The 14,312-nt window shown below is 43.2% G+C and overlaps 1 protein-coding gene across 3 annotated transcripts in view; it reads right to left on the bottom strand.

Annotated features, from left to right (window-relative positions):
• Positions 1 to 14,312, bottom strand: part of ST6GAL1 (ST6 beta-galactoside alpha-2,6-sialyltransferase 1) — a 148,608-nt gene that overhangs the window by 20,235 nt on the left and 114,061 nt on the right. For all 3 annotated transcript variants that reach the window (XM_043874372.1, XM_043874373.1, XM_043874374.1), the window contains 2 exons: positions 13,571 to 14,219; positions 5,634 to 5,731 (listed from right to left, as the gene is read on the bottom strand). In XM_043874372.1, the coding sequence (XP_043730307.1) occupies positions 5,634 to 5,731; positions 13,571 to 14,168 (696 nt within the window). In that variant the 5' untranslated portion in view covers positions 14,169 to 14,219. The remainder of the gene's footprint in view (positions 1 to 5,633; positions 5,732 to 13,570; positions 14,220 to 14,312) is intronic.

Below are 14,312 nucleotides of genomic sequence, written 5' to 3'. Positions count from 1 at the left end.
CCCAACCTGAGCAACTCACTTCGACTTTTTGAAGCTAGTGTCCTCATGTAAGATGGTGTTTGGTGACCACACCGCATAGGGTTATCATGAAGATCAAATATGATGAGACGAATATGGCCCTTAGACTATGGACGTGTCTGTAAGGGGCACTACCTCATCTCAAGGTAAGTGATCTGGAAACACCCTGGGTGAAGTCCAGCAGCATATGTCCCACTGTGCATGCTTTTCTATTCCCCGACCTGTACAGGTGTCGCTAAGGAAGCCACTGGGCCCAGCAGAGGCTCAGCCCAGCCTCACAAAACCTTTACACTTAGAGTCACAATTGAATTTATTTAAAGACTCACATTTAGCTATCTCTGGCTTTCCTGTTGAACCTCATAACAATACCTGGCATATACTTGCCAGAATGGATCTGCTGAAAAACTTCACGGTGTGACACCATTCTCTTACAAAAAGCCATCTTCTCAGTAAGGAACCAGCTCTTTGTCTTCCATGGCCTTGTCACAGGCCAGAGGCACAAAAGGCTGTCCTCTGCAGGGGAGGAGGCTGGGTGCTGAGCAAACAAACCTGGGCCCAGCTGCCATCCGGAGGAGCTCTCCCTCTGGGAAGAGAATGAGCTGCTCAAAGGCATAATTTACCAAGCCCACAGCTCACAGCTATGCCCCCAGGAACTGCGGGGTGCCAGGTGCTGTCTGCGTGTGACGTGGGGACTCAGTCTGCTCAGCAGCAGGCACGAAACAGCTGGGACAACCAACCCGGACAAAAGGTAAAGGAGACTGACTGCCAGCTTCCTAGGAAAGCAAGATGAGAAGGGACGATAACAGAAGAGCATCAGTCACGTGTCAGTATCACAAGGAGCGAGATCATGCAGCTACCCATGACCAGGGCTAAAGGAACAGCCTGGATGTTTAGAGCCACTTACAGCAGGACAGGAAGTAGGGTCAGCGTGTCTGAGGAGGACGGGAAAGGCTTCTGTTAAGAGTGGTCAGGGCACCCTGGGAAGTCAGCCACCCCCTTGTCAGCCCTGGCAGAGAGAGCACAGCGATCCAGAAGTGCAGGACAAATGCTGTACCTCAGAGGAAAACTATGCATGGTCTGCAGCAGGCCCTTTTTCTTTATCAGATTCTGACCACAGAGGAGCTGTCTTACAGCTCTTAGTAAGTTGTAGCAAACTACAGAAATGCTTATTCAAACTTGCCCAGTAGAATTTCAGTTAGATTCACTCTTCTTCCTGCCTACCTCATGAGAAAAAAGAAAAAGAAAAAAAAAAAAAAAAGAGGGTTTTTTTTTTTTTCCTTTTATTCAAATTTTGGTAATGTTTTGACTTTTTCTCTGAAGAAGTTATAACATGTGCCTGGTTCCCTCCTCATATGAATAAAATAGACACTATCTCTATGAGAGTCATGAGTTTACTTTTTCCTAAAAATTATCCTTTAACTTTCTCCCTTCTGCTGGGCACCTCTGAAGCAACCCCAAGCTGGCTGGCATCCCTACTAGGAGCTAAGAAAGCCACTCGCCTAGGAAATGAGAGGACACGGTGACTGCCCAACAGACATGGGCAGGGCTTTACTCTGCATTAGTGACCACAGCCACCCTTTTTTGAGTCCTCACTGCAGCATGCGGGCCTCCGAGTGACCTGCCCCACTCTAAGCAGTCTCACTGGATCCTACAAAGGCCCTGTAGGATCCAGTAACTTTTCTTATTCCCCATTACAAATACAGGAACTGAGGCTCAGAAAGATAAAGCAACTTGCTCAAGTCACTCACGCAGGAAGTGCTGAGGGAGAAACCTGATCAAGGTCTATCTTGTAATTCCCAGGCAAACTTACCTTGACTTTATTTATTTTCTTTTATTGAGGTATAGTTGATAAACAATATTATATACTGTTTCGATCCCAGCATAGCAACTATGTTTAAAGTTACTATTAAATAGTGGCTATATTCCCTGCACTATACAATATATCCTTGTAGCTTTTTATTCTGTACCTAGTAGTTTCTACCTCTTAATCCCCTGTCCCACTTCCCTCTCCCCACTGGTAACCACTAGCTCTCCATATTGTGAGTCTGTTTTGTTGTTGTTGTTATATTCATTTGTTTTATTTTTTAGATTCCACATATAAGGGATATCACAGTATTTGTCTTTCTCTGTGTGACTTATTTCACTTAGCATCATATCCTCCAAGTCCATCCATGTTGTTACAAATGGCAAAATTCTCATTCTTTTTTATGGCTGTGTAATATTCAATTGTATATATACCACATCTTCTTAATTCATGTCTCTGTCAATGGACATTTAGGTTGCTTCCATGTCTTGGCTATTGTAAATAGTGCTGCAGAGAATGTTGGGATGCATGTATCATCTCACAGCGTTGTTTTGGTTTTCTTTGCATATATACTCAGGAGAGCAATTGCTAGAAATTAAAATTTCAGAATCTTTGAGGATTGAGGTTTAATTCATCACTAAACACCTAGAGGACTTCCCTCGTGGCTCAGATGGTAAAGAATCCACCTGCAGTGTGGGAGACCTGGGTTTGATCCCTGGGTTGGGAAGATTCCCTAGAGAAGGGAATGGCTAACCACTCCAGTATTCTGGCCTGGAGAATTCCATGGACTCTATAGTCCATGAGGTTACAAAGAGTCGGACACAGCTGAGTGACTTTCCAACACCTAGAAGAGATGCCCGAGAATGGGGTCGCCTTCCAAATCCAAGAGAATTTTCAGGCCTCCACTATGCTTCCTCACATGCAGCTGCCTGCTGACCTGTGGGTCATACCACCTATGAGAAAACACAACTGAATTTCTCTCTGAATTCACACTCCCAACCTCAAAGTGGTCAGCATATCTAGAGATCCTGCTCCATTCCTCTGGTTTACTCCATCCTCATTGACAATTTCAAACCTCCTCTACTAAAACCTCTCTTCCCCTCACCTCCCTACAAAATGCCTCCTTTTCTCTGTATCCTAACTTTGCAGAGAAAACAGAAGCCCCTTCAGCCTTCCACTACAGACTACCTCCAGCTACTCCCCCTCCCCAGTCCTTCTTCCTTTCTGACCTGCTCCTGCTGGGGTTAATCCTCCGCTAGGTTTTGGACAAACCACTCCTCCCATTGACTTCATTGTCACCTCTTTTTAGTATATTCAATTTCTGGATCAACTGTTTTTTTCCTTATTAACTTTAATTTGTATGTATGTGATAAAATATATGTAACATAAGAAAAGCTGTGAGCAACCTAGACAGCATATTAAAAAGCAGAGATATTACTTTTCCAACAAAGGTCCATATAGTTAAAGCTACAGTTTTTCTAGTACTCATGTATGGATATGAGAATTGGACCATAAAGAATGCTCAGTGCCAAAGAACTGATGCTTTTGAACCCTGGTGTTAGAGAAGACTCTTGAGAGAAACTTGGACTGCAAGATCAAGCCAGTCAATCCTAAAGGAAATCAACCCTGAATATTCATTGGAGGAACTGATGCTGAAGCTGAGGCTCCAATATTTTGGCCACCCGATGCAAAGAACTGATTCATTGGAAAAGACCCTGATGCTGGGAAAGATTGAAGGCAGGAGGAGAAGGGGATGACAAAGGATGAGATGATTGGATGGCATCGCCGACTCGATGGACATGTGTTTGAGCAAGCTCTGGGAGTCGGTGATGGACAGAGAAGCCTGGCGTGCTGCAGTCCATGGAGTCGCAAAGAGTTGGACGTGACTGAATAACTGAACTGACTGAAGACAGACCCTTCTGAGCATTTCTGAGTGCACAGCTCAGTGGCATTAAGTCCATTCACACTGTTGTACAAACTGGTACACACCACCCATCTCTAGAATTATTTCATCTTCCCAAACTAGAACTCTATATCCATTAAACAAAAATTCCTCTTTCCTGCCAGGCCCTGGCAACCACCATTCTACTTCCTGTCTCTATGAGTTTGACTACTCCAGGGACCACATGTATGTGGAAGCATACAGTATTTGTCCTTTTGTGACTGTCTTTCCACTGATTTTTAAACATGCTCAATTCTCTCTAATGTAAAACATGAAAAGAACAAAAACGAGCCCTGGAACCCTCAACTCTCTCTACAACCATTGCTCTATTTCTCTCTGCCCTTCAGAACCAGAATTCTTGAAGGAACCCTCCATATTTGCCATCCTCCACCCATCTCACTTCTCCTCAGACTCCAGTCTGGCTTCTGGCTTTATCACTCTCCCTTCATCACCTAGCTATTGCTGAGGCCAACAGTGGCCTCCATTTTGCTAAGGAGAGAATGATGCTTTTCAATCTTCATCTAAATTGGCCTTTAAGCAGAATCTAATGGCGCTGACCTCTTTCTTACTGCTCTTATTGCCCAAAGCTCCAGCATGGACTTTTCTTCTCTTTACACTCTCTTCAATGCTCTCATTTGGCCCCACTGTTTGTTGCCACATAGACAGAGATGGTTTGCAAATCCTCATCTGCAGTCCAAACCTTCCCACTGACCTCCAGTCTCATTTGCACAACTTGACCTCTCTTCACAGATACATAAAAGGCAGCTCAGATCAATCATATCCAGAAGATATATATTTTTTTTTATCTCTGGCCCCTCTCTGACCAAGCCCCTCACAACCCAAAACATCTCCAAGTACTCTTTCCAGTCTCAGAGACTCTAGCTGGCCAGTTACACAAACCAGAAGCCCAGGTGCATCTGGGGCCTCCTCCCTTCACCTGTCACACTCAGCCCCACACAGAGCCTGTCATCTGCACACATGTAATAGCTCTCAAATCCATCATTCCTCACAGTCACTTTCATGTCCACTCTGGTGTAACTGCCAGCATTTCTAGTCCGCATGGTTGCAAGAGCCTCTTAAATGTGTTTTGCCATCCACTGGACCCACTGCATCCACTGCAGTGACCACTGGAAGCCAGGGATGTTTACAAAATGCAAGTGTGGGCATGCATCAAAGAAGAAGATAAGCACCATGGCCAAGCTCCTTCTTATCTTCAGCCCCGTCCCCCTTTACATGTCCCCCACCACACCCCCCGAGACTCTCACCTCTTTCTGGGTCCTGGTGCCCCCCTGTCCCCTTCCACACAGGACCTTCCCCAGGCCATTGCCTCTTCCCACACTTCTCACCATGACCCCTTACTCCTCCACACAGCGAAGACACCTCCTTGCTCCTCCTGACTTCCCTGTCTAGGGACAACTCCCCTTTCTGGGTTCTGGTGGCACCTTGACCCTCTTCCTTGTAGTTGTCTGTTGTAACTTTATATTCATCTGTATGACTGCTGGACTGTATCTGTAAGTTACATGAGAGCAGGGCTGAGTCTGATTCACTCACCAATGTACCCTCCAGAGCCACCTCAGTTCTGCACATGTAAATATCAGAGTAGATAACATTGACACATAAGTGCCCACCACTGCGTGCTTCGTGTGGATCTTCTCACTCCTTCCTCACAACAACCCTGTGGAGGCACAATCATTCTCCCCTCTTCAGAGAGGCAGCAGTAACATATACACGATTCTTTAGCTCACAAGAGGCAGCGCTGGTTTCGATGGCAGACAGGCTACCTGCAGAGTCTCTGTGCTGATGGCGGCACTCTACTCAGCACCACCCATGTTTGTGGAAGTATGAATTTCTGCACAGAAGAAGTTTTACCTGAGAGTTTACCAGACGGATGGTGGTTTTCGTGCCCACGTCTTGTTGGAATTTGACTGTGGGTGCCCCATTAAACCTCAGCACTGCATCGTGATCATCTAGAAACCACAAGGAAACAACACATCAGCAGTGATGACAGTGTGAACATCAGCAGTATGCAAAGAGAGAGAAGGTCTGGAGGGAGGGAGGGCAGAAGGAAGAGGAGGGCAAGGGAATAATACTTCCTGATCTTTATGTCCTCATGATACACATGGGACAGTGACCGTATTTGTATGGCACAGTCAGGTCAGGTTCACAGACAGAGATCACCAGCTGTCTGCCCAGCCACTGCGAAGGCTAAAGAGGTCCGTACGTTGGTGTTCCTGAAACCCATTCAGTGATGCACAGGGGCCACGTGGACAGGGCCAGTGCATTACCCCCAGTGAATCACTATTCCAGTTACCAAAGGAGCAAACCAGACATTCTCTTGGTATTACCCGTAGGTCATACTTCTATCCTTATCAGAAAATCAAAGATCCTACCATAAGCTTGGCTTAACCCACAAGTGCAGAGTATCCCCATGGCACTCTGAGAAGCTGGCTGGGCATAGCACAGCAGTGCACTGTGACATGTGAGACAGCTCCCTAAGTGTTCCTGTTAGGAATCCAAGGCCCTGGAGGGGTCACAAACCTGGGTGCTGGAAGAGGTGGAATGAGAAGTCATAGAGCTAAACTAAACCCCACGTTTTCTATTTAAAAAAAAAAAAAAGGCTCTTTGTCAGGAACAAAATCTTAAATCCAGCCAAGATCAAATAAATCATCTTTTTAAAAATCTACTCACTCCCCGGCTCTCATTCTCTGTCCTTGTAGCTGTTCAAGCGGTGTTTGGAAGACTTGGAGAAGATTCTCTACCCGCAATGACCAATCTGATGGGGGAAGGAACTGATGACGTCTAAGATCCATTTTAACCTGGAGCCTCTCTGATCCTATGAGAGCTCCTTTCAAGGTTACGTGATCAAACAAGCTTCAGTTCACCACTGAAGTCTGCACAGGATTTAGAGGTCAGCCCAAACCTCTATTCAGTTTCTTTCTGTGAGGGGTTGATTTTGGATGGTTCTTCATGCACAAAGGTGGCATCAGGAGAAGGGTAGGAGTGGATTTTGGCTCAATGTAAGAGGGTCTAAAGGAGAATATACACAGAATTAAGGGATGAAAGCCTCCCTCTTTTTGTATCCCTACACCTCAGCAATCTAGATATCTCTTTCACAAAAACAACCCTATCCTCAATCCTAGGGAAAAAATTTTATCAAAATGGTTTAAAAGTTACATTGGCACATATATATACACACACAATTATGTGTAAAATAGCTAGCTAGCTGTATAACACAAGGAATTCAGCCCAGTGCTCTGTAACAATCTAGATGGGTGGGATGGGGGTTGGGGATAGGATGGAAGCACAAGAGGAAGGAGATATACGTATAAAAAAACTGATTCACGTTCTTTTACAGCAGAAACCAATACAACATTGTAAAGCAATTATTCTCCAATTAAAAATAAATTTTTTAAAAAGTTGCATAAGATGTTCATAGTCTAGACATTATCAAATAACAGGACAGGCACAGAGAACCACAAATGGAGCAGTAAATTTATCTTTACACAACTCAGATTGCAATCAGTTTTGCTGAAATATGTGACTGATTTCAAAAGTGACCAGCAGTAACCATGCTAGAAATGCTGATGCATTAGAAACTTCAGTCAACTTTCCCATTTCACAGGTGAATAAATCATTAATCTGAGAGTCCCAGTAGATAAGAATGGCAGGCTCAATTGCAGTCATTGAGAATCAAATAAAAGGACTTTACAGAGTTGTGGGTGGAGTTTAATGAGGTAGAAATCAAACAAGGAATGGGACCATACCCCGGGGTTGGATACGGCAGGGAACCCCACCTCTACACTGAAGGCAGCAGGAGGCCACCTGGTGGGAACCACAAAGGGAATCATTACCACAACCTCTCTTTCCTCCTCTCCTCTGACCTTCGGGCCTGGAAGGAAAAGGAAGCAAGCAGGACTCAGAGAACCTGAAAGGGACTGAAACTTTTAGTCAAGGAAGAGAAGCAGTCTGCACTCACTCTAAGAGGAGAGATGGGACGGGGAGGGGGTTGGGGAGAGGAGACAGATACTCCGCCTCACTCTCCTTCTTCTTAGTCTCAGATTTGCGCCAGTGCTTCCACTATCTGTATGCTTAGTCATTCAGTTGTGTCCAACTCTCTGCAGCCCCTTGGACTATTATAGCCCATGAGGCTCCTCTGTCCATGGGATTTCCCAGTCAAGAATACTGGAGTGTGTTGTCATGCTCTTCTCTGGGGGATCTTCCCAACCCAGAGACTGAACCCACATCTCTTGTATCTCCTGCTTAGCAGGCAGATTCTTTATCACTAGCACCACCTAGGAAGCCCTCTTCCACTGTCTAGTTCCAAATGAAAGCCAAAAGGGCAAGAACGCCCAGGTGACACAGTCTATATTTCTACTTCCCAGGAAAGGGTGGAGAATGGATTTGGAGTGGCAGATAGAGAACATCCACCACAGGAGGCTTGGGATAGGTCATTGACTGACCATGAAAAAGGAAAATGTTTTTGTTCTTTCAATAAATACTGATTAAGCACCTACGCTCTGCCTAGCACTAGAGACAATGGTTGTGAGCAAGAAATCAAGGTCCTTGCCCTTAGAGGCCTTGAAAGCCACTGTAAAGAGAAAGACAATGAATAAGCACAACAACCTATATTCAAGATAACTACAGATTGTGATTAGTACTGTGGAACAAAATAGTAACCTATAATGGAAAAGAATCTGAAAAAAATATACATATATATGGGAAGGGTCCAGGAAAGTAAATTCCAGCCAGAGGACAAAGCAGTGTCAAGACCCTAAGGAGGGTAAGGACTTAATTGGGAACAAGTAAGTGAGGGAAAGAAAAAAATAAAAGATGCAGTGGAAGAGGCTGGAAGAAAGTAAATCATGCAGGCTGTGGTATGAAGGCATGAAGTTTGAATTTTATTCTAAGATTAAAAAAAAAAATCAAAGAAGAAAACTTTAAAACAGACCACTAAATTTAAGCTCATAAAAAAAGGGATTAGATTCTTATTTGCCAAACTGTCCTAAAAACTTTCAGTCTCAAATAGGTCTTCAGGAAATCACCAGGAGAAATCCACAGCTACTGGGCTCCCAGCAAATAAGTCTTGAAGGAGGAAGGCTGTAGAAAACAAGGGAATCCACTTCTCTTTAACTTAGAATTAGAACACAGAAAAAGATGCAAATTAGAAAAGGAAGAAGTACACCATGATATGCATGTGACATACTACATGCTTAGAAAATTCAACAGAATCAGTTTGTCAGTAAATTCATAAATATATCAAAATCTGTGTCCAGGTATAATAACTCCAAATAGCTAGAAGTTATGGTGAAAGAAATTTTACCACTACTTGGACCAAATATTTTTTTATATTTTCCAATGAGCTTAATGAATCATATAACCATGTATGGAAGACCACATTTTGATTCCGACTAGGAAAACTAGATATGACACAGATCGGGATTGGCAAACTATGGCCCACAGCGCAAATCTGACCTGTCTCATCTTTGTAAATAAAGTTTTATTGGAACATAACCAGATACATTCATTTATTACTGTCTGTGGTTGATTTTCAGATGGTAAAGAATCCGCCTGCAATGTAGGAGACATGGGTTCGATCCCTGGGTCAGGAAGATTCCCTGGAGAAGGGAATGGCCAACGCACTCCAGTATTCTTGCCTGGAGAATCCCATGGATAGAGGAGCCTGGCCATCTACAGTCCACAGGGTCACAAAGAATCAGACATGACTGAGAAAATGAGCATGTATGCATGCATGTGGTTGATTTTGCACTAAAATAGCACAGTCATTTTAAGAGACACTGTATGTCTTCAAAAATATTTGCCATCTGGCCCTTTATAGGGAAAGTTTGCTGAACCCTGATATAAATAATCATGCTGTCTGAGCTACTCAATATCCAAGGGTGTCTTCCCAGTCATCACTTTGCCCAGGAACTCCACCTGCCCCAAAATGTGCCCAAACTCCACCCACTTTTGCCTTCCATCATGCAATACACCTGCTTCACTTCAGCCCTTCCTACTGGTCCTTCTGATTTTTTCTTTTTTCCTTTTTTTTTTTTTGGCTTGTCCCTGTTATTTCCTTGCCCTTCAAATGTAAACTTTGCTTTAGGTTTTCTCATCAGTCTTCTTTTCTGGATTATAACTATCACCTTGAAACAAATGACTCTTTAATCTCCCACCCTTACACTTCCCTGCAAGCAAATACCCAACTGCATAGATACCCACAAACACTTCAGACTTAGAACATCCAAAATGGAACCTATCTTCCTCCAGAAGAATGCTTCCTGGTGATATGATAGAGCCTGCTCCCAGGCCAGAGACCCTGGCCTCTACCACTCACTCAAGGTCATGTCTAATTAGAACCAAGTTCTGTCTCTTCTACCTCACCATGCCTCTCAAGTCAAACCTTCTCTTCCTGCCACCACTACCACTCCTCAACAGGCCTGGCACTTCTCATTGGATGTGGCAATAGCCCCTAACAGCAGAGAGATTAGATTGCAATCCCAAGACAAGGAGACTCAGAGACATATGAAATCTCTCTGAAACACACATGATCCCATCATTTGCTAGCTTAAAACCTCCCAGGCCTCTCCATGGCTTAAAGAACCAAATTCTAAGTCCTTATTATGACAGTCAACTTCCTCTAAGAACTGAACCCTAACTACCCTTCCAGCCTCATTTCTCAGCCCTCTTCACCCTGTGAGACCCTACCTCCCAGCCAAACAGGGTTATTTGTGATGCTTAAACATGCTCTGCCCTTTTTTTTTTCCAGGCAGCCTTTGCTTCTTACTTTTGTCTCAGAATGTTCTTCTCCTCTCTTCTAGGAGAGAAAATCAGGAAGAATATGAAGTGATTATTTTAACCTGACAAGGGATCCATTCATTATTATAAAATTACAATCACCATGGGGCACAAAAGAAGAGGTTAGGCTAAGTGTGGGGGCCTTGGAATCAAACACCCCAGTTTCAAGTCCCAGTCTACTATCAACCAGCTGTGTAAGCTTTCTGAGTGTTAACACTTAGTTCATCAGTAAAATGGGGACAATAATTGTACCTACCTCGTGGGATTACTGGGAGGATTAAAAGAGCAAGGCTTGTCACTCACACAGCAGGTGCGCCATACGTGTTACTCCTATTGGTTATAATATTTGTTAAGTGTGCTACTGCTTGAAATGAATATTCAAACAAATCTAAGATACTTTACATGTGTATGTATCAAAAACAATTAAAAGTGACTATGCCCACCGTTGGCTGGTTTGTGGGACTGCCAGAGACACAACAGCTTGTTACAGTTCCTCTGATAAGCAGTTTGGTAATGCACCAGAAAAAGACCCCTAAAACATGTTACTTTGGTCTTCTAGCCCTACTCCTAAGGGTATTTCCCCTTTGGAGGGCAGTAGTAGTCACTTAATTTATCTTCACAAAAAACTCATTAGCAGTACTATTTTTAAGAGCAAACAATTTGAAACTATCTGATATGTTCAACAGTTGGGAATAAGCTGGACATCCAGGTGTGATGGGAAGGCTGTGGGCCTGGCAAGCTCAGAGGCCTTTAACATAAGGCCTTTCCTCTTGCTTTCCTCTTTGTATTCTAAGTTCCTATTTGGTACTGTTGATGAATCCGTGGGAATAAAAGAATACATGAATTAATTTCTTATTTGTTAGACTAAATGCCCAAAGGAAATACCCAATAAAAGGCAGAACATTTGAAGTCTAGCACACGATTTTTGTTAGATCTCAGGATCTAAGTCCTTCCATGGAATCACATAGTTGAAATGATAACTGCAATCTATAGAAAAAGATTATTTTAAAGTTTAGTTAAACCCCTCCAATGTTTTATGAAGTACATAAAAATAAAGATTATAGTTCCAATTCATGGAAGTATTAGGTTCTACCTGAAACTTCAACACAATTCCAGCCAGGCAGGCAATGGTGACTTGAAGAAGAGGATCAGCTAACACCTGGAATATTCTAAACATTACCATTAAAGAGAAAAATTGGGGAAGGAAGAAAGAAATCTAGTTCCATTAGAGATGAAATAAAAACCAATTACATTTAGCTTCTAGAAAATGAAACCCAAAAGAAACCAAAAAAAGCAAAAGCAAAAGTTGGGGTGGGGTTGGTTATCTTGGCAGCTTTTATTCCTAAGTGTTGCCCATTTGGGGAAGTATAAAATATGATCTCATCACTTCTTTCTGCTCTAGAGAATCTAATTTGGGTCTACTTTACTTCTTTTGAGAGCCTGTGCTCAGTTTTAGACCATTTTTCCTGGCAGTCATATGAAGGAAATAAAAAAGGAGACGTATGACCTCACCTGCTCCAGTACCTTCCAGGGCCTAACAGAAGAGCTAGGCCTCCTGTGCTTTGCTTTCTTTAGCCTAATTCATTTCACAATCATGGAAAACACATTCTCTCAGGACAATCGAACTAAGGAATGTTAAGCAAATCCATAGCTCTGTGCTGTATACATGTTTACAAATCTGGATAAACTTTCTACTTTTTTAAGTTTATTTCTATTGAAGTATAGTTTTTTATTTTTTCATTAGAGGATAATTGCTTTATAGTGTTGTGTTGGTCTCTGTCGTGCAACAGCACAAATCAGTCATAATTTTATATATATATATATATATATATATCCCCTCCCCCTTGAGCCTCTGAAGTATAGCTGATTTACAATGTTGCATCAGCTTCAGGTGTATTGCACAGTGAATCATATATATACACACACACACCATATACATATATATGCATGCTACATCACTTCAGTCATGTCCAAATCTGTGTGACCCTATGGACCATAGCCCACCAGGGTCCTCTGTCCAAGGGATTCTCTAGGCAAGAATACCGAAGTAGGTTGCCATTTCCTCCTCCAGGGGATCTTCCCAATCCAGGGATCAAACCCCAGTCTCTTATTCCTCCTATACTGGCAGGCGGGTTCTTTACCAATAGCTTCCTCCTGGGAAGCCCACAAAATATATATATATATACTTTTTTTCAGATTCTTTTCCCTTATAGGTTATTATAAAATATTGAGAATAGTTCCCTATGTTATACAGCAAGTTCTTGTTGGTTTATCTCTTTCATATAGTGTATATGTTAACCCTAATTTGTCTATCCTTATTAACTATGAAAAATTTCGGGAAAAGCAAATTTATATATTCTCATCAGTGATTTTTAACCATTTTGGGGGTCACAGACCCCTTTGAGATACAACAGAAAGCTATGGACTCTCTCTTCGGAAAAATGCAGGCTGAATTATACAAATACACATGTTAAACACACATAAACAGCACATATTTTTCATATGATTTTAGGGATTTGTGAACCTCCTGAAGTTGGTCCAGAATCCCCAATTAATTCCTTTCAAAGAGAAAAACTAAAAATTAGTTAGGTCATTGAGGCCAAAAGAGATAATTAGTTGCTAATTAATCAGTAAATTATAGAATTTCAGGACCTGAAGATAAAGTAGAAATCTATGTTTTAAATATTTTTAAATGTTAATGCAGTGTTTTGCTTCTTGGTAGCAAAGGAACTTTCTTTTCAAACAAAATTTTCTGTAAGACACCAGAATTTAAGATGGATCAAAATAGAGCTATTCGAATTAATAAAGCTGCTGGAAGACTGGGTCCCCATTCTCTCCGCTGCCCCCTGGCCGCCTCTGACTCATGAAGCACATCTGAGAACCCCGACTGGGCGGCTGCCCCAGTCCACGAGCCATACTGGGACTGCTAGTCCCCACTCCTGTCCATGTGCCCAGATGGTCCAAATGAGCCCTGGCCAGTCAGATAACAGTCTCCACACGGCAGAACCCACCTATTTCTCGACCCAGCCGGGAGGACTTCAGGGATCCTGCTGAAGAGACAACAGCACACCTGCCCCATGGCCCCGCCTTGGTCCTAATGTCCTCCTGAGGCAGGTAGCCCTCCCAGTCAGAGGTGTTGAAGGGAAAATCTGTGGTCTCTATCATCGAAATGTTCACGTGGTCCCGGAGGTGGCAAAGCAGGGCCTCTGCACTGAACTTGACCCCGGGCCCTGGCCCCTTGTATGTCACTTTGTACTTGTTCATGCTCAGATAATTCTTTCGGATAGTCTGCAGCCTGGGGATAAGGTTTTTGGAGGAGCTGTCCTTGTCCCACACCTGGAAGGTAGTCTCCAACTTGGCCTTGGGACCGCTGAGTGCCTGGCTGCTCCTCTGGGGGTTGTGGGTGCTGCTTGAGGACACAGGTTGGGAACTAGAGCTCACAGCCAGTTTCTCCAGGCCCTGCAACAGCTGGAATTCCTTGTTCTGCAGTTTAAGGAACTCATAGAAATTCCCTTTCTTCTTTTCCTTCCACACACAGATGATCGCAAACAGGAGAAAGATGAGCACACAGCAGCTGAAGAATTTTTTCTTCAAGCTGGTGCGAGTCATAATGAAAGATGTGTTCGAGGACACCGTGCTGTTCTGAGCAGGAAAATATGCCTAAAAAAAAGTGAGACAAGGCAGAAAGTGATGTAAAGAACAGTCAAAAGTGATGATGAGCTGAGAAATGGCTTTAGAGTGATGAGGACTGAA

This window comes from Cervus elaphus, chromosome 19 (assembly GCF_910594005.1).
Source record: "Cervus elaphus chromosome 19, mCerEla1.1, whole genome shotgun sequence".
Classification (NCBI taxonomy): domain Eukaryota; kingdom Metazoa; phylum Chordata; class Mammalia; order Artiodactyla; family Cervidae; genus Cervus; species Cervus elaphus.
Note: the sequence above shows the minus strand (reverse complement) of the source record. Positions and strands in the feature narration are given on the sequence as shown.